We start from the raw sequence: 19,396 nt of genomic DNA, 5'->3' as shown, positions 1-19,396 counted from the left end.
CTCTCTCTGCCCCTCCCCCACTTGCACTCTGCCTCTCTCTCTCTCAAAAATAAATAAACATTAAAAAAATAAAAATAAATTTAAAATAATGTTGCGTGGTCATCTTAACTTCATACTTGCAACAAATTTTTCCCCTTCTCATTTTGATGAATTGTCAGAGTCCAATCATTTCCTGTTGGGAGAGTTTTCCCAAAACTGCTTGCCAACTTTGATCTTTACAAAATGAAGTTCCTTAATGAGGCAAGTTCAATTGTTTACAGTTCAAAGGATGGTATTCGAATTTATAAAACACTTCACTTGATAACTTGTTGACTCCTGGTTTGTAATTGTGGGCCCTCTAGGCCTGGCAAGGTCTTTTGTTTGGGAAATTCCTGTCAACTGTTGTCACCCTTTTGGGGGGGTTTCCATATAATTCTGGGTCATTAAAAACAGGTAGGAATAGTGGAAACTGTAGTACATTCTTAGCCAAAGCAAAGACTCTTTCTCCTTTGAGCAATTTCAAAAAAAAAAAAAAATTGTACTATCAACAGTAAAGTTCTTGAGGCAGAGGGCAGAGGTCCAGGTGTCTTGACTGTCCAAGAGAGGTGCGGGGTATCTGGAACACAGTGCAGACAGAACACAAGAGCTCATTACGAAGAGTTGCAAATGTGCTCCTGAAAAAAGGCAACATCATGCTTGATGAAGGAGCGATTGCTATTTGCCTTCTAAGGCTTTTCTAGCTCACATGTGCTGCCTCAGCAAGTTCAAAGGCATTTTGCGCTTGATGGGGATAACTCACTTAGAAATGTCATTTAGGGGTGCCTGGGTGGTTCAGTCCGTTAAGTGTCCGACTTCAGCTCAAGTCACGATCTCACTGTTCGTGAGTTCAAGCCCTGTGTCCGGCTGTTACTGACTGCTCAGAGCCTGGAGCCTGCTTCGGATTCTGTGTCATTCTCTCTCTCTCTGCTTCTGTCCCTCTCATGCTCTCTCTCTCTCTCTCAGTCTCAAAAAATAAACATTAAAAAAAAAAAGAAAGAAAGAAAATGTCATTCAGAGTCCCCAGCAGCTTGGGTGAGCTCCTGGATAGCAACTTTACACATAAAAAGTAAAGCAGGGAATTCACCTTGTTGGGCCACTGTCATCAGTCAAATGGGATAATTTCAGACAAAAATAAATGAAGTTGGATTTTTAGAAGTGGCTTGATTTTTAAGTGTGGGTATCTCTTTTTTTTTTTTTAACATTTATTTTTATTTTTGAGACAGAGAGAGACAGAGCATGAATGGGGGAGGGGCAGAGAGAGAGGGAGACACAGAATCGGAAGCAGGCTCCAGGCTCTGAGCCAGCAGCCCAGAGCCCGACGCGGGGCTCGAACTCACGGACCGCGAGATCGTGACCTGAGCTGAAGTCGGACACTTAACCGACTGAGCCACCCAGGCGCCCCTGTGGGCATCTCTTAATGCATACAAATTACCTAGGTATTTAGCAGCTCAAACTATCTGAGAGTTTTTGGGAGTCAGGAACCCAGGTGTGGCTCTGCATGTGGTGCAGGCTGTCTCACAAGGCTGCAGTCAAGGCGGGGTGGGGGGTGGGGGTGAGGTCACGGTCTCCAGATGAGCTGCCTCCAAGCTAACTCGCTGGCTGTTGGCTGGAGAGGGCTGGCTGCTGGCTGGAGACTTCAGCCCCTTGCCACATGCCTGGTGAGCAAGGGGAGAGGCAGAGGGGCACCCAGAATAGAAGCCATCAAGTGGTATCAGGATACTTTTACTGTCTCTCTTCACGGGGAGTCACTGGCTCCAGCCCATATTCAGAAGCAGGGGATTACATATGGGCATGACAACCAAGAGGTGACCATTACGGGGGACCATTGTCCTTGTCCTCTCCTTACGTCTTTGGACTTAGCTGTGAATAGTGATTACCAGAGGCTGTGATGCCAGACCCCAAGAGCGGTCTCCTTTTTCCCCCTCCAAAGTCAGTCTTGGGGAATGTCCCCAGTATACACATTTCCACTATGCATAATTGGAAACCTGACAGAGTGAGGTTATAAAACTGAAACAGCAAGACTGATACATGCAGAGCATTTGTCATCCTGTGGAGGGAAGGCTCTGGCTCACTGAGCCCCTGACGGTTAACTGGGGACAAGATAGACAGGTGACGGCATGGAGCCGTCGTGAGGCATGGAGCCGTCGTGAGGCCGCGATGCTTCCTAATGATTGTGCAGCCTCAGGGACTAGACTCCCCGGCTCTAGCCTCAGCCTGGTTACTTACCTGCGCTTCCTGGTTTTTCGTGTGTAGAGAGAGAGTAATTAACAGTCCCTGTGAAAGGGGCATGGTAATCATATGGTCAGTGTGCATGGAGTGCACACGTCAGGGCTTGACACATAGCAAGCACATTTTTGTAAGCTATTATGAGACACATTCACAGCGGATAAGTCACTGTGAGTGCTCGTTAAAGTGAATTCTACTTGAGTTTTTCCCCCAGAAATATTCAGGAATGGGTAATTTTGCTGCACAATACTAATGAACATGGACAAAACCCCTAGGGTAGGGCTGAAAAGAAAGAAATGTTCCAGTTGTTTAGATGTGTATTTTGTTTACGGTTGTGTAAATGTCAATTGTGATGTTTTTATTTAAATGTCCATTGTGGTGTGTTTCTGCTGCCGGGCAGGCTGCACACTTGGATAGCTGCTTCTCTTTCTGGATGCCCTCACGTCTTTTCCATTCCATTTCATTCATTTATTCACTCTTCGTGATTCTCGTGGGTCTGAGCACCTCCTGTGCACGGGGCCCTGGAGACAGCAGAGGTGGTCACCGGCATCTGTACTGACGCGTGTGACGCTGAATGAGAAGTGACCTGGAAGAGGCACCAGGGGGTGAAATGCAGCTGTTTGGGAGGCTGTGGACATGGGCGATGAGCCAGAGGAGGACACACGTAAGCCATGTGGCAAGATGCTTGGTGGAGGAAGGATGGGAAGGTGTTGCGGTCGGAGGGAGGGGTGCGGGCGAAGCCTACAGGCAGGAAGCAGCATATGGAGGGTGCTGGCTCTTTAGCTGGGCAGCGGCGCAGCACGCAGGGTGTGAACGGAGGCACGGAGCCGCGGGCGTAGGCAGGAGCTGGGCTTGCAGCCTGGAACTGTGGGTGAGAACCAGCACAGAACTGACATCTGAGAGTGACAGCCAGTGTCTTCTGATCCCTTCCTTGTAAGGTGCACCCGGTCTGGCCCCATCCAGGACTCTGCTGGCACACTGGCACCCTGTGGGACACTCTGGGGCGGGTCACCCAGGCCGGGCCCGCTTCTGCTCCAAGTCCCCGCCCCGGCACCCTCTCCCACGGGAGACTCGGTCAGCTGGCTCACCTGCCTCACCTACCCCCTTTCCCTGCGGGCTTCCTCTTCACGTAGTGCTTGTTTTCCAACGTTTCTGGTGGTTGACCTTGTGTTTGTTGTTCCTCATACATCTCCTCAACAAAATGTGAGTTCCCAAAGGCAGAGGAGGATCTTTGGGGGTCCCGGCACATAGTACACACTCAATAAATATTTGTTAGCTGAATGAATAACCAAATATCTTTGAATTGTTTTTAAGGAGCTTCAGCTGTGGATGAGAAATAAGAAACAGAAGGAAAAACAATCTAGAAAGCCAATTCAAGCATATGTTTTTATTCCTTTACATTGTCCCATTTATATATTTTCCTATCAGCCCCATCAATAGTGTGAAAGTTTATTCCTGCTTTGGGTCTTTCCATAAAGGAGATTAGGAATGTCAGTGATGGTGTAAACAGCTACAAATATGTGCGCGATTCTTTTGGAATGAAAAAGCACGTTTTCTGAATTCCTCCTTTCCTTAGGATACCATCCCTCACTTTGCCCTACTGTGCCACTGATTGCTGGACTCTAGAGTAAGCCACCAGAAGCGAGGGCTGGGGGCTGGCCTATGCCATGCTCCTGCTGTTCAAATTCTGTCTCAAGATCAGCCCTCCTGGATCTGGTCTCCCTGCGTGGGAACCATGTTTGTGAGTCCCAATTTGCATCCCATACTGGATTGTCCTGTGGTTCCAGATGCTCCACCCTCTGACCAAGGGCACCCAGGCCTTGCCCGTGCCATGTCTCCCATACTCAGTCCTCTCGGGCTCTCCTGACCCCCCCCCCGGACTCCCCTTCTCGTTTCCTACTTCTTGGTTACCACAGTGCTTCTCTTGCATTTCCATGTGACGACCTCCTCCTTCAGAGACCTTCGAAGACATCCTTGCTGGTGATCAATTCATCTCTCTGTCATAGTGAACTTTTTTGTGAAAACTTGTTCTCTTGTGAAACTGGACCTTCCTGGATTTTCTCATGTCTGTCCTAAATTTTCTGCCCCTTTTTTTTTCTTGCATACCTACCAGTTTCCCCTCCATCTTTACCCCATATGCAGGCAGCAGTCGAGGCAGATGCTTCTGTCTTGTGTACATCTGTCTATTGCTCTTGCCTTGGGAGAATCTTTCCCTTCTTGTCATTTCTTCGAACACTTTGCTCAGGCTGCACCTCCCTTTCCCCCTAGAGCCCTAAGCAAGGATGCTGTCCATGCTAACGACTGGCTATTTCCATCTGGTCCCCACCCTGTGATTTAATTCTGTGAGTTTGTCTAAAGGTAAACTCATATTTTTTAAAGTTTATTTATTTTGAGAGAGAGAGAGAGAACGAGCAAACAGAGGAGGAGCAGAAAGAGAGGGGGACAGAGGATCCGAAGCAGGCTCTGTGCTGACAGCAAAGAGCCCAGTGTGGGGCTCAAACTCACAAACTGTGAGGTCATGACCTGAGCCGAAGTTGGACACTTAACCAACTGAGCCACCCAGACGCCCCTAAACTTACCACTTCTTAAATCACTTTTCTCCATGGCAGTAATACTTATCATTGCCTGGGCTACAAGCCTTGGAGTCACTGTTGTATAATTTCTCTTCACACCTCTCCATATTTATTTTACAAAATGCTTTTTTATTCCATCTGCTGCTTTTTAAACTTGCTGTCATCACTGCTCTGTCTGGAATCCTCATTTATTCCCCAATTACCACAACTTTTCAGTTTCACTCTCTCCCAGTCCAAATTTCTCACACAGTCACCAGATCATCATCATCATCATCATTATTATTATTATTATTATTATTATTTAATAGTAATAATTGTTATTATGGTTATGTACTAACATCAACTCCATAGTCCACTGCCTTCTATTTTCTCTCCTCCCAACTTTCATTCCAACATGTTTCCATCTGTGTAATCATTAAACAGATTTCCTCACCTCACAGGTTCATATTCAGTCCTTCTCGTCTTTAGTTTTTCTTTAGTCAGCCAGTAAATTTATTTCTTATTGCTATAATGTGCTCATTTTCTTTCTGCATGGAACACTGCACACTTTCTTCTCCCTGGATAATAATGAGGATGATATGATAAATGCTCATGTTTCTGAGGGCCTCCTGGGTATAAGACGCTGAGCCATAGGTATTATCATATTATATATTTCTATTTATCCCTCATAATGAGTCAATGAGTTAGAGACAGTTATCATGTGTGCCTCACAGATGGGGAAATGGGAACCTGGAGAGCTAAGGCACGCACTGGAGCCAGTCGTTGGAGTTCTGTGTGTCAGATAAGCGATGCAGAAGAAGGAGCATAGGGTCGGGAGCCTGGCAGATCTGAGCTTAATTCTAACTCGGTCAAATCCTAGTTGGGAGATTCAGGTGAGCGGTTGAGTCTTTCTGAGCCTGACTGTTCCTACTCATAAAATGAGGATTAAATGACAAAATTTGTGTAAAGCCCTGCCATGGAGCGTTTACCAAATATCCTTCTGTTGTCTGTCTCTTCTGTCTCCTCTCTTCCATGGAAAAACCTTCCCCACGCATCCCAAACCCTCCCCAATCCCGTTGCCTCTATATTTCCGTAGCGATTTTAATTTCTCCAGCTTAATTTATGACTCATTTATGGACTGCCTTCATTCAGGTATGTGGGTGCTGCCTTCCTGGGTAGATTTTAAGAGCAAGGATGATGCATTTTAATTCTGCATTTCTAATGGTGCTCGACAGAGTGAGGAACACAGAAGAAAGGCTGAATTTTTACTTCCTAATTGACTTATCTGCTTAGGTCACCATTTGATCTAGCGACGGCTGATGCAGTCACCCACGCAGGCCCATGCACCCTGGTCCCATCAGCCTGCCATTGTTAATGACGCTCTCCCTCTCATTTCTCTTCCCAACCGCAGCGTGTGCGTTCCGGTACAATGGGCTCTCCTTTGTCTACCTCATCTACCTCTTGCTCATCCCCCTGTTCTCGGAACCAACAAAAGCAACGATGCAAGGTAAGAGACGTGTGCTGTTCTCTGCTGAGGTCGGAATGCATTTCGCTGGGCTTCTGGGTCTGTCTTTATCTGATACGAGAGATGCTGTCTGTGCGTCGTGCTGGTCCCGTTGGGAGCGGGCGTCAAGTGTTTGAGCAGCTGCAAATTGAGTAGCGTGGAGCTGGTTGGTGACACGTTTTTGTCATTTACAAAGCTATCCTCCCCCACAAGTTCCCAAGTCGGTCTTCGTTGGTATGCTTGCAGTGTATCTGGAACATTCTGGCTGGTTAAGGTGAACTCAGGGTATTTTCAACAAAATAAGGCAGAGGGCGGAGCAACATTGGCACATGCTTTGCATATTGGATTGCTGGGGAGAATGTGGTGGCAAGTGGAAAGGAGGCAGAGCACCGTCTTAACATTTCCAAGCCACGTAGCAGGAGTACCGGGTAGGAGGCCGGGTCCCGGTCATGACTTGTTTATACATCAGCTGAGATCTCTTCCATATGCCTCAATCAAGTACTGGAAGAGAGTAATCTGAGTCTGGAGGAGGGTTTCTCAAGCATGTTGCTGCAAAATTTTGGATCCATTTCCCATTGCCCTGCAAGAATCTGAAGGCATAGAAAAGAATGTGACAATTTCTTCTGAGGTTCAAATTAGGAGGCATGGTCTGCCTTCTAAGTTTCCATATTTGAAGTTCTTCCACAAGTATAAACATTAAACCACACCAGGTCAATTTCTCCAAACAATACCGTCAGAAATAAAGACTGTGCCCAGTGTCTCAGGTGAGATGGCTGTATATTAACATGGAAAAAAAAGGAAGTTGTGTTTGGCCCAACCAACAGGGTGGTGCGGGAAGGGCCATTGGTCACTGCCACCAACTTATCAACTTGTGGTGAGTCTTCAGGAAAAGAGGTGACGACTTGGTGTATGCAGAACAGCAAATAATGGCTCTGTCTTTCCTGAACTGTTGCATTTATAATGCATATTATGATTCTTCATCTGAATAGTGAGGACTGCAGACGCCGTGTTGACTTTCCTGCCTGAGGGAGAACCGGAGTAACCACTCTTGTTTTTTTTTTTAAGTTTATTTATTTATTTTGAGACAGAGAGCACATGAGAGTGGGAGAGGGGCAAAGAGAGAGAGAGAGAGAAAGAGAAAGAGAATCTCTCACTGACAGCCCAGAGCCCGATGTGGGGCTCAAACTGACGAACCGTGAGATCATGACCTAAACTGAAATCAGGAGTCAGATGCTCAACCGACTGAGCCACTCAGGTGCCCCCTAAGTAAGGGCTCTTCGAAGTCACTTAAATCCTTACTACAACAAGTGACGAAGAGCTGGAGAAAAGTGAGTGCAAGCATAATCCTTATCAAACCTCAAGATCCCTTGTTCAGGGGACCACACCCACTCTTGCCTCATTCCTACAGTTTAACATAAACGAAGACATTGAAACAGAGTAATTTCTGGCCTCAGAACCAAGGTTATAACATACGGGCAACTTGTATTTCATGGCTTGGCCTGGAGCTCATGTTTAAAAAAAAAGTGGGGGTATCATACACATTCAGAAACAAGTGCTTTAAAAATGAGTACCTGGGGGCACCTGGCTGGCTCAGTCGTTAAGCGTCTGACTTGGGTCAGGTCATGATCTCACGGTCTGTGAGTTCGAGCCCTGCGTCGGGCTCTGTGCTGACAGCTCGGAGCCTGGAGCCTGCTTCTGATTCTGTGTCTCGCTCTCTCTCTGCCCTCCCCCGCTCGTACCTGTCTCTCTCTCTGTCTCTCAAAAATAAATAAACATTAAAAGAAATAAAAAAGGAGTACCTGTATATATTCAATTAAATGATCTGTTACTTTTATATCAAGATATCTCCTTATGGTTTTACCTGAAAATCAGGTAACTGGAATTTTCTCCCTTCATACTTAGATGACAGTGCCTGGCTTTGCCTTCTTCCCAACTAACCAGCCCTGCTTTCTGTCGAGTTGCCTCAGTCTCTGCAGGGGTGGTCGTGCGACTATTTCAGAAGCGCGGGACAATTGGCCCAATGTTTCTACCTGGTGCACCAGGGACTGACACTGTCAGGAGGTGAAGCATGAAATCAAAAGCAAAAAGCCGTTCTTCTCTATGTAAAGAAATATCCCGAATTCACAAAATGTTGCAAGGTCAGTGCCCAGGCAAAGCATGATCAGCACGCACGTCTGCTGGTGCTGCTCCTAATGGGAGAGAGGGAGGCACTGGGCTTGAAACGGAAACCCACAGGCATCTGTGCAGTTAGTATAGGGAAGCACTGTTGTGAGTACTTTCCTCTTTCCTGCACTTCAGGACCAAGGAGCTAAGACACAGGACTGATATTCAGATACAGTAACCTCACTTATTTATTTGTTTGCTTGTTTGTTTATGGAGACACAGAGGGTCTCTAGGCGAGGATACCCCACATATTTTTTTCTGAACGTGCAGGGCTCACAATCCAGACATTTCTAAAGTCTGTGTTTGGAGATACCCACACTGGGCATTTCTGGCGGTGCATGGTCCGGGACCTGCAAGCCGACGTGGCATAGACGCAAGCAGTGGTGGGTCTGGCAGAGTGACCACAGTGTGGCTTTTCAGGAAGAGTCAGGCTCCGACATGCTCGGACCTCCAAATTCGCGTTCACCTACGTTTCTCATGAATCGGTAGGAGAGCACGTTGTCAAACCGAAAGAACTGTCAGCAGCCTCTGTGCTGCCTGCTCGCAGACTGTCTGCCTGAAGCCACAAGTGAGTTTGGATTGCCCCTGGAGCCAAAGGCCTCTGTGCGCATTGCAGGGACCACGTAATGACGTGGACCCCCTAGACTGGAAGCATGGTGCTGACGTGTAAAAGTTACCACGTGACCCCGTGCCCTGCATTTGGTCTGTTGGATTTCTTTCACTCTTGTGTGATTATGTTTCCTCTAAGTGTATCCATAGAGGGACAAGCAGGTGGAGAGTTTCAGGGTTGCAGCTTGGAGGGTGTTTCTGTGGCTTAGTTCCCGGCCTCATGATTTCGTGGGTTTGAGCCCCGCATCGGGCATCAGGCTCTGTGCTGACGGTGCAGAGCCTGCTTGGGATTCTCTCCCCCTCTCTCTGCCCCTCCCCTGCTCACACTGTCTCTGTCTCTCTCAAATAAATAAACTTAAAAAACTGTAAAAAAAAAAAAAAAGAGTCAACAGGGGTGTCTGGGTGGCTCGGTGGGTTAAGCGTCTGACTCTTGAGTTTGGCTCAGGTCATGATCTCGTGGTTCGTGAGTTTGAGCCCACATCAGTCTTTGCACTGACTGCTTGGAGCTTGCTTGGGATTCTCTCTTTCCCTCTCTCTGCCCTCCCCTGCTCATGCTTGCTCGTTCTCTCTCTCTGTCTCTCAAAATAAATAAATAAACTTTAAAAAAAAAGAGCTAACAGAGGCTGGAGGACTATAGTCATTAGAAGATTATATAATTACATTATTGCAATATTGTGATGGGACTGGATTAGACTACAGTGGGGGGAGTCAGGGGTGTCATGAGTAGAACTGGGACACAAGAGCCACCTGAGTGTCACTAGAACCACAGGAGGCAGTCAGGGGACCGATCTGTGTGGACAGGCATGCCTGGCACTCTTACTAATAAGAGTCATGTGAGGCAAATGAGACAGTTCCATGTTCGTGGTCAGTGAACTACCCATAGCTTTTCAACTGTCAGGAGGGGTGGTGGAGGGGATCTTTCCCTTCAGTCTGTTTTCTACCAGACAAAACATCCCTAGTTACTTAAAAGTGATTTTTCCACTGCTCCATCCAGATGGACTTGAGCTGGAGGTGCTTCCTCCTGTCAGAATCCCTCCTAAACTGCCATGTGCAGGAAGCTGAGGTGTAAGTTTGGAATTGCCTCTGAGGACTAGGCACCCCATTTCCCAGCTGTCAGGAGGCCTTGGAATTTCTCCCTGGGAGTCGATGTCTGAAGGGAGCTCTCTCTCCCCTCCAATTCCCCCCTCTCTCGCTTTCTCTCTCTCTCTCTCTCTCTCTCTCTCTCTCTCTCTCTCTCTCTCATACACACACACACGGGTGTGCACACTCAGGCCATGGAGAACAGGCACCTTTCATCTGCCATAGGTCAGCGTGCAATTACTTAACTCAACAAGACCCTCACCCCTCTTCTTGCCCTTCGGATTTCCCAGGCAAGTCATATTTCAGAGCCGCTCCAGGCCCTGGAGCTCACAGGGGTGTCTCTGGGAAGCCACTCTCACTAGGCTTGAAAATCTTTCTAAGATAGTTAATTCTCTCGGCTTCTCCACCATTCTGTTTCATATCCTCTTCGGGGGAAGGAACCACGGGTTGAGAACATATGTCCTTTGCCATAGCATTCATTGGAAAGTGAGGGAGGCTTGGTTCCTCAGCTCTTTTAGGGTTTCCTCTGAAACTGAGCCAGAGTCCCATTTTAATGCATTTATTATCTGAGTCTCTTTCCCTTCTGACATGTAAACTTCAAGATGGGAAGGATTTTGCTGTTTTGTTTATTACCCTGTATTTCCAGGTCACAGAAACAATGTCTGGTGTATAGTAAGGCAGTCAGTAAATATTTATGGAATGAATGAATGAGTGAATTTATACTCACACTTTCTCATTTTAGAAGCATTTATAAACATAGCTATGGTCTTATGCTTACCTCAGTCTCCATAATAGCAAACATCATAGAACAGTTTATTGTATATTTTCATCCCTCGGAGACAGAAGCTTAGGGTACAATGGGCCATGGGATTTTGCTATTTCAGACTTAATTGGGGTCAGAAGATCATGAGTAATTTAGTAAATCAAGATGTTTTATGCTCTTATAGGCATTTTATTTAAGCATATAATACTGTAGGAAGGAAAAGAAATCTTTTTCTGCTGTTTCCCTAACGGTGTGCTTTGCATTGGGATTGAGACTGCACTCCATTAAACACTAATATATAATTAGCTTCAAGTGGCTCATACATTTGAAGTCGAGGAGATACTAAGTTTTAAGTTTATGTATTTATTTTTGAGAGAGAGAGAGAGAGAGAGAGAGAGCGTGCAAGCATGAGTATGGGAGGGGCAGAAAGAGAGAGAGGGAGGGAGAAAGAGAGAATCCCAAGCAGGCTCCATGCTGCCAGCCCAGAGCCTGATACAGCTCAAACCCATGAGCTGTGAGGTCATGACCTGAGGCGAAATCAAGATTTGGAGGCTTAACCAACTGATAACTCCTTAACCAGGTGCCCCAAGATACTAACTTCTCTAACCAGACACAGATTCCCTATACCTTGTGGCATATGGAGTATACCACATCAGCCAATATGGTGGAAGAGTGTTTTGTTTGAATGGAATACAAGTAATAAAACATATTAGTTGCGGAAGAAGGCCATGGTAAATGCTCAGTGTATATTGGCTAATAATAATATTATTATTTTGAAGTACACTATTACTTTGAACATCAGAGCGAGAGAGTTTTAGAAATCCTAGCCTCATCCGGATGACCACCATCAATATTTACCTCGGGACTTTTCCAGTGCTCTCTCAATATCTCTAAGAATCCCGTGCTTTCCAACATTTCTTGCTAAATCGTATTTGGGTCAAATAACCTGTTAATAGAAAGCCAATAGCACTGCCTACTAAGCACATATTATTTATGTGCATGAACTAGTTTAAGTCTCACAACGACATTTTGAAGTGGCTGCTGCTATTATTAAAAACTGTTACCCCAAATCCTTGTACTGCAGATGGAGACTGAATTCCAGGTGGGTTGAGAATAAGCCTGAGGACACACAGGTGCCCTATGGGTGGCTGTGCTCTTAGCAACTATGTTGTTCTGACTCATGCCCCCGAGAGAGAACAAGGTCCTCTGGGGATTTGCGAGCGACAAGGGAAACCTAGTCACTTAATAAATACTTGTTGGCTGATAGATTACTAGGCTCCAGGTCTGGAGAGATAGTTTGAGTATATTTAAAGGAGATATTTTAATTTGCATTGGTTCAGATTGATAACCTATGCCTTATGTTATATAGAACATATATCTTACGGTGACGGGTTATTTCTTTCAACAAATATGAATTCAAAGACTTCCCTTCGCAAAATACGATGTTTGAATTTGTGAAGGATAAAAAGAAGAAAAAAGGGTTCTTCGCCTCTCAAACACATGGATATTATATATCTCATTGAATGAGAAAGCCATATAATTATTCAGTGATGCTGTCATCTCTCTAAATTCATCTCACACTACTTTCCTGCAGTTGGCCTTAGGAGTAAGCTGGGTCTGATTTATGCAACATTTGGAGTCCCTTCAATGGCGGGGGGCAGTGGGGGGGGGTGCTGGTGATGTAATTAGTCTTGTCAATTTTAAGAAAAGAGATAAAACCCTTGGGTGCCTGGGTGGCTCAGTCAGTTGAGCTTCTGACCTCAGCTCAGATTCATGAGTTTGAGCCCTGCATCGGGCTCTGTGCCGACAGCTCAGGGCCTGCAGCCTGCTTCGGATTCCATGTCTCCCTCTCTCTCTGCCCCTTCCCTGCTTGCTCTCTGTCTCTGTCTCTCTCTCAAAAATAATAAACATTGAAAAAAAATTTAAAAAAGAGATAAAACCCAGAATATTTAGTATAAACAAAATATCTTCAGGTCTCTCCTCATTATAAATGAGGGTGTTTAAAGTTTATTTGAATGTGGGGCGCCTGAGCGGCTCAGTCGGTTAAGCGTCCAACTCTTGATTTCGACTCAGGTCACGATCTCACGATCCTGAGATTGAGCCCCGTGTCAGGCTTGAGCTGAGTGTGGAGCCTGCTTGGGATTCTCTCTCTCCCTCTCCCTCTGCACTCTCTTTTTCTCTCAAAAGGCATCAAAAACATAAAGTTTATTTGAATAAGAACACCATTGTTGCTGCACACAAAGGACAAATACACACGGAACATCTTTCCATGATGAATATATGTGGATATAAGAATATATTACATGTAGGATATTGTTATCAAATGAGATACCCAGACAAAAAGGCAGCATCCTGAAGGAAGTAGCGATTAACTAGATTTACCCTGGAATCTCGACTACAATAGTAGGCAGTGCCTTCTCGACCCAGACCAGAGAGTTAGATGTCATATCTGGAGATGTCCTTGGAGGGAGGATGTTAATAACAGTAAAGGTAGCCAACTGTATGTCACAGGGTCTATTGTAAGCACTCCCTATATAGTAACTCATTTGATAAGAAGATAGAAAAATGATTTATTGAAAAGGGAGAACCTCCATTCTGGAATGAAAAGAAAAACCCACATTTATTGTGAACCGGATTATAAATCCACTTAACAAGCTAGGAATAGTCCATAGTGAGGTTCTCATATTACTGTTGTCTCCTCTTATTAAGGAATTGGTGGGGAGGCTACATTTGTGAGACTTAGATGCCTGTTCTCCTTCTGCCACCCCACCTCATCAAGCCTTTCCATGGGTCCTTCCCCACAAAACTGTGATAGAGTGAGTCCTTGCACGTACCTGGTCATAAATTCTTGGGTCTTGACTGTGTAAATGCTCCGGGTCCGGGGCGTCTTTCAGTTGGTTTTAATAAAAAGTTTTACATCTTTTCATTTACTCTGGATAAATAATAGTTCTGACATTAGAAGCATACATCTGGCTACAGTGTGAATTTGCTGTTCGCTGGAAATTGCTTCTGTCTGCTTGCTTGGTCCTGCCAGCAGGTGTTCTCTTGGGCTGCTGGATAAAAGGCTCTTATCTTAATAGTGTTATTCAGTTCATATAGTCACTTCCTTTTTGGGGGCTCCATGATTAAGAATTCTCCAGCCCCCCCCCCCACATACACACACACACACACACACACACACATACACACACTCACACACACACACACACACACTAAGACATACGGAGATAATTGTTGTCTAAGGTGTATAATTCTCTCTAATGCCAAAGTTGTCTTCTTCTTTGAAGACCCATACTCATTCTGAGAGCCTTCTTCCCAAATGTTTGCCAAGATTGGGCAACCCTGTAGGAGGTGAGAACAGCACTCCCAGTGGTAGAGGCAAGGGAAGGACCTCGGGTGCCTGTGTGGATCTTTCTTAAGTTTTCTGTCTTCATTTATGATGGCTAGCTCCTCCTGCAGTAGGGGAAGCACAGGTAGTGGGTCCAGTCCTGTGCCAAGGCCAGATTGCCAGAGGAAAAACAGAACCACATGCTGCCAACCCTTTCAGGCTTTGCCTTCAAATATTTTTCAATACGTGGTTTGTGGAGGAGATTTTTATCTTTCCTCTGATCAAAGGAGTGAGTCCCTGAAATATCTTGTTTTTTTTTTAAATAAACTTTGCTTTGTTATTTTTTTTTTTTTGCTTTGTTATTTTGAATAAGGTAACAGGTCCCCTGGTATATTTGCTTGCATTTACATGTGTAAGTTACAAAGAACGTATTTTTTTTTCCTCGTCGTTGGGATCTCTTTCAACATTTGGAAGGGGGATAGAATTAGAGAGGGTAGTAAAGGAGATGAGGCTTCACTGTACTTTAGTGACAGTGGTTAGCAGGCCAAGTTAACTTTTGTAAAGGATTGCCAAAGTTAATTTTAAAATGATGGGGGAGAAAAAGATATTTTCATCTATCCAGCTCTGAACAGGGGTCCTACTTTAGGTGGAAATTTTACTAATCATACGGAGACTGCGTGTGTGTGTGTGTGTGTGTGTGTGTGTGTGTACGTGTGTAAAATAATCATCAAAAGGGCCTTATTCTGAGGTTCTCACCCGGGATGCACCTTACCAGAATCACTAACAGCACCCTGAGAAAAGAATGATGTTCAATTTTCCTCTATGAAGAGGCGAAGAGGTCTGTTAACTTGTAAAAACATGTTTAGACGTCAGGGAGGAAATAGTAGCAGATATTTAAAACTGCTTGCATCTGGTTTTTGTTAAAAACACTGTTAGTCTTTATACCATTAGACTTATTATTACTATGTTTTATTATGTCATAATAAAGCAAAACCCAAGAAAATATTTAATTGAGTAAATTATTAGGTGTTTTACTATTAATATCTGCTCACCACCAAGAGGAATGCTAACAGAAATAACGAGATGCTTGTTTCTCGAACTTTTGAATGAATTAATTATAGGTCCTTTTTCGGGATGGTTCAGATGTAACATTCTTTTGTTTTAAATTTGGCAACCACTGCTCGGTCAGAGAAGGACTTTCAGGAATACATGTAATTCTTAGCCCAGCAAGCATTGGATCATGTTGGTTTATGACTGGGGATAGGTTTTCAGAAATCCCAAACGCTTTCCTTTATTTGGCTCTGATATACCAAGCCTGTAATATGGCCTTAGCTGTTGTTCAGATGAGGTCCTGTCATTACAGGAAGGCCGTTTACCTGAATTGGTATCAGTTTGTTGATCTCATCTCCAAATTACTATTCTTTTGTTTATTCATTGGACAAACATGTACCATTGCCTACCCTGTCAGGCTTTGTACTGGATAGACTGTATTGGATAGACTGAGGTAAATGGTATGGGCTCTCTGTCCCCAGGATATAAATCCAGCTCTGCTATTTATTTAACTGTGTGGTCTTGGGCAAGGTCCTGAGATTATCAGCATCCTTGTTTCCCCATATGTTGAGTCCTTGGCACTGGTCCTTGACACAGTATTAAGAGATCTACCTGTGGGGGTCACGTGTCACGTACATGGGCACCTACTTATGCCATATATGCTGAACAGATGGATAAAGAGCTTAGAAATCATAGCTCCTCTCCTACATTTTTTTATTATAGTTGACATGCGTTGCTATATTAGTTTCAGGTGTACAACATAGTGATTCCACATTTATATGCATAATGATGTGATCACGTCAATCTAGCCACCATCTGTTACCACATAACATAAAATTGTTAAAATATTATTAACTGTGTTCCCGTTCTGTACATTGCATCCCCATGACTTATTAATCTGATAAGCGGTAGTTTGTACTTTTCAATCCTCTTCCCCTGTTTCGCTTATCCCTTACCCTCCACCAGCAACCACCAGATTGTTCTGTTTCTCTAGTCTGTTTCTCATTCGTATTTTAGATTCCACATATAAGTGAAATCATACCATATTTGTTTTTCTATGTCTGACATATTTTACTCAGCACGATATCCTCTAGGTCCATCCATGTTGTCACAAATGGCAAGATTTCATTCTTTTTATGGCTGAGGAATATTCCACTATATATCTTCTTAATCCATTCATCTGTCAGTGGACACTTAGGTTGCTTCCATATCTTGGCTAAATAATGCTACAGTGACCATAGGGTGCATTTATTATTATTTTTCTTATTTAAAAAAATTTTGTTAAGTTTATTTGTTTATTTTGAGACAGACAGAGAGCAAGTGGGGAGGAGCAGGGAGAGAGAGGGAGAGAGAGAATCTCAAACAGTCTCCATACTATCAGTGCAGAACCCAATGTGGGGCTTGATCTCACAAACCATGGGATCATGACCTGTGTTGAAATCAAGAGTCAGACATTTAACCGACTGAGCCACCCAGGCGCCCCCATAGGGTGCATTTATCTTTTTGAATTAATGTTTTCATTTTCTTTGGATAAATACCTAGAAGTGGAATTGCTGGATCATAAGGTAGTTCTAGTCTTATTTTTCTGAGGAACCTCCATACTGTTTTCCACAGTGACTTTACCAATTTATATCCCCACCAACTCTGCACGAGGGTTCCCTCTTCTCCATGTACACACCAACAGATGACATCTCATTGTGGCTTTGATTTGCATTTCCCTGATAATTAGGAATATTGAACCTCTTTTCATGTGCCATCTATAGGTCCTCTTTGGAGAAATGTCTATTCAGGTCCTCTGCCCATTTTTAAATTGGATTATTCGATTTTTTGATACTGAGTTGTGTTAAGGATTTAACCCCTTATTGGTTATATAATTTGCAAATATCTTCTCCCATTAAATAGGTTGCCTTTTTGTTTTGTTGATGGTTTGCTTTGCTGTGCAGATGCTTTTTAGTTTTATATAGTCCCATTTATTCAGTTTCGCTTTTGTTGCCCTTGCCTGAGGAGACAGATCAAATATGTATATATATATATATATATATATATATATATATATATATATATATATAGTTAAGACTAATGTCCAAGAGATTACTGCCTATGGTTTCTTCTAGTATTTTAATTCTCTGGTCTTACAATTAAACCTTTAATCTATTTCGGGTTTATTTCTGTGTCTGGTATAGAAAATAGTCCAGTTTCATTCTTTTGCATGGAGCCGTCCAGTTTTCCCAACACCATCTATTGATGAGACTGTCTTTTCCCCAGTGTATATTCTTTCCTCCTTTGTTGTTTTTTTTTTAATGTTTTTATTTATTTTTGAAGGAGAGAGGGAGACAGAGCATGAGCGGGGGAGGAGCAGAGACAGAGGGAGACACAGAATCCGAAGCAGGCTCCAGGCTCTGAGCCGTCAGCAAAGAGCCCGACGCGGGGCTCGAACCAACAAACTGTGAGATCATGACCTGAGCTGACGTCGGACGCTTAACCGATGGAGCCACCCAGGCGCCCCTCCTCCTTTATTGAAGATTAACTAACTGCATAAGTGTGGGTTTATTTCTGGGCTTTCTATATTGATCTATATGTCTGGTTTTGTGCCATTATCATACAGTTTTGATTACCATAGCTTTGCAGTATAGTTCAAAGTCAACGAGCATGATGCATGCGCTTTGTTCTTCTTTCTCAAGATTGCTTTGGTTATTCAGGGTCTTTTGTGGTTCCATACAATATTTAGGATTATTCTAGTTTTGTGAAAAATTGACATTTTGATAGGGATGACAGTAAATCTGTAGATTGCTTTTGGGTAGTACAGACATTTTAACAGCATTCCTTCTTCCAGTCCGTGAGCATGGAATATCTTTCCATTTATCTTTGATTTCTTTCATCAGTGTCTTATAGTTTTCAGAGCACAGGTCTTTCACCTTCTTGCTTAAATTTATTCCTACATATTTTATTCTTCTTGATGCAATTGTAAATTAGATTGATTTTAAAATTTCTTTTTATGATAGTTTATAGAAATGCAGAATTAATGTATATTAATTTTTTTTTTAAATAATGTTTATTTTTGAGACAGAGACAGAGCAGGGGAGGGGCAGAGAGAGAGAGGGAGACACGGGATCTGAAGCAGGTTCCAGACTCTGAGCTGTCAGCACAGAGCCCAAAATGGGGTTTGAACTCACGAACTGCAAGATTATGACCTGAGCTGAAGTCAGATGCTTAACTGACTGAACCACCCAGGCGCCCCAATACATATTAATTTTTTAAATAAAAATATTTATTTCTGAGAAAGAGAGAGAGAGAGCACGCACACGGCAGAGGTGGGGGGGACAGAAGATCCAAAGTGGGCTCTGCACTGACAAGCAAAGAACCTGACACAGGGCTCGAACTCCCAAACTGTGAGATCATGACCTGAGCCAAAGTCAGATGCTTAACCGACTGAGCCACCCAGGTGCCCAATGTATATTAATTTTGTATTGTGTAACTTTACTGAGTTCATTTATTAGTTCGAATGGTTTTTCTGGTGAAGTCTTTAGGTTTTTTTCTATATATAGTCTCCTGTCCTCTGCAAATAGTGGCAGTTTTACTGTTTTCAATTTGAATGCTTTTTATTTCTTTTTCTTGTCTGATTGCTGTAGCTAAGACTTCCAGTACTATGCTGAATACAAGTGGCAAGGGTGGACACCCTTGTCCTGTTCCCAAGCTTAGAGGAAAAGCTTTCAGCTTTTCGCCATTGAGTATGATGTTAGCTGTGGGATTTTCATACATGCCCTTTATTATTCTGAGGTGTGTTCCCTCTATATGCACTTTGTTGAGGTGTTTTTTTTTTAGCATAAGTAGATGTTGACCTTCATAAAATGCTTTTTCTCTATCTATTGAAACAATAATACGATTTTTATCTTTTTTGTTTGTTTGGTAAGGTGGTTTGCTAATTGGTTTGGTAATATCTTGTTGAGAATTTTGTTTCACATCCATGTTCATCAGGGATATTGGCCTGTAATTTTACTTTTTGTCATGTCTTTTTCTGGTTTTGATATCACAGAATTGCTGGCCTCATAGAAGAAGTTTGGAAGCATTCCTTTCTCTTAATTTTTTTGGAATAGTTTGGGAAG

At 43.7% G+C, this 19,396-nt stretch overlaps 1 protein-coding gene across 7 annotated transcripts in view; it reads left to right on the top strand.

The window, feature by feature from the left end:
* Positions 1 to 19,396, top strand: part of LOC122203049 (piezo-type mechanosensitive ion channel component 2) — a 468,341-nt gene that overhangs the window by 77,749 nt on the left and 371,196 nt on the right. For all 7 annotated transcript variants that reach the window (XM_042909601.1, XM_042909598.1, XM_042909599.1 and 4 more), the window contains exon 2: positions 6,208 to 6,303. In XM_042909601.1, coding sequence (XP_042765535.1) covers positions 6,208 to 6,303 — 96 coding nt within the window. The remainder of the gene's footprint in view (positions 1 to 6,207; positions 6,304 to 19,396) is intronic.

Source organism: Panthera leo, chromosome D3 (genome assembly GCF_018350215.1).
Source record: "Panthera leo isolate Ple1 chromosome D3, P.leo_Ple1_pat1.1, whole genome shotgun sequence".
Taxonomy (NCBI): domain Eukaryota; kingdom Metazoa; phylum Chordata; class Mammalia; order Carnivora; family Felidae; genus Panthera; species Panthera leo.
The sequence above is the reverse complement of the archived record's forward strand: the minus strand, read 5'-3'. Positions and strand labels throughout refer to the sequence as shown.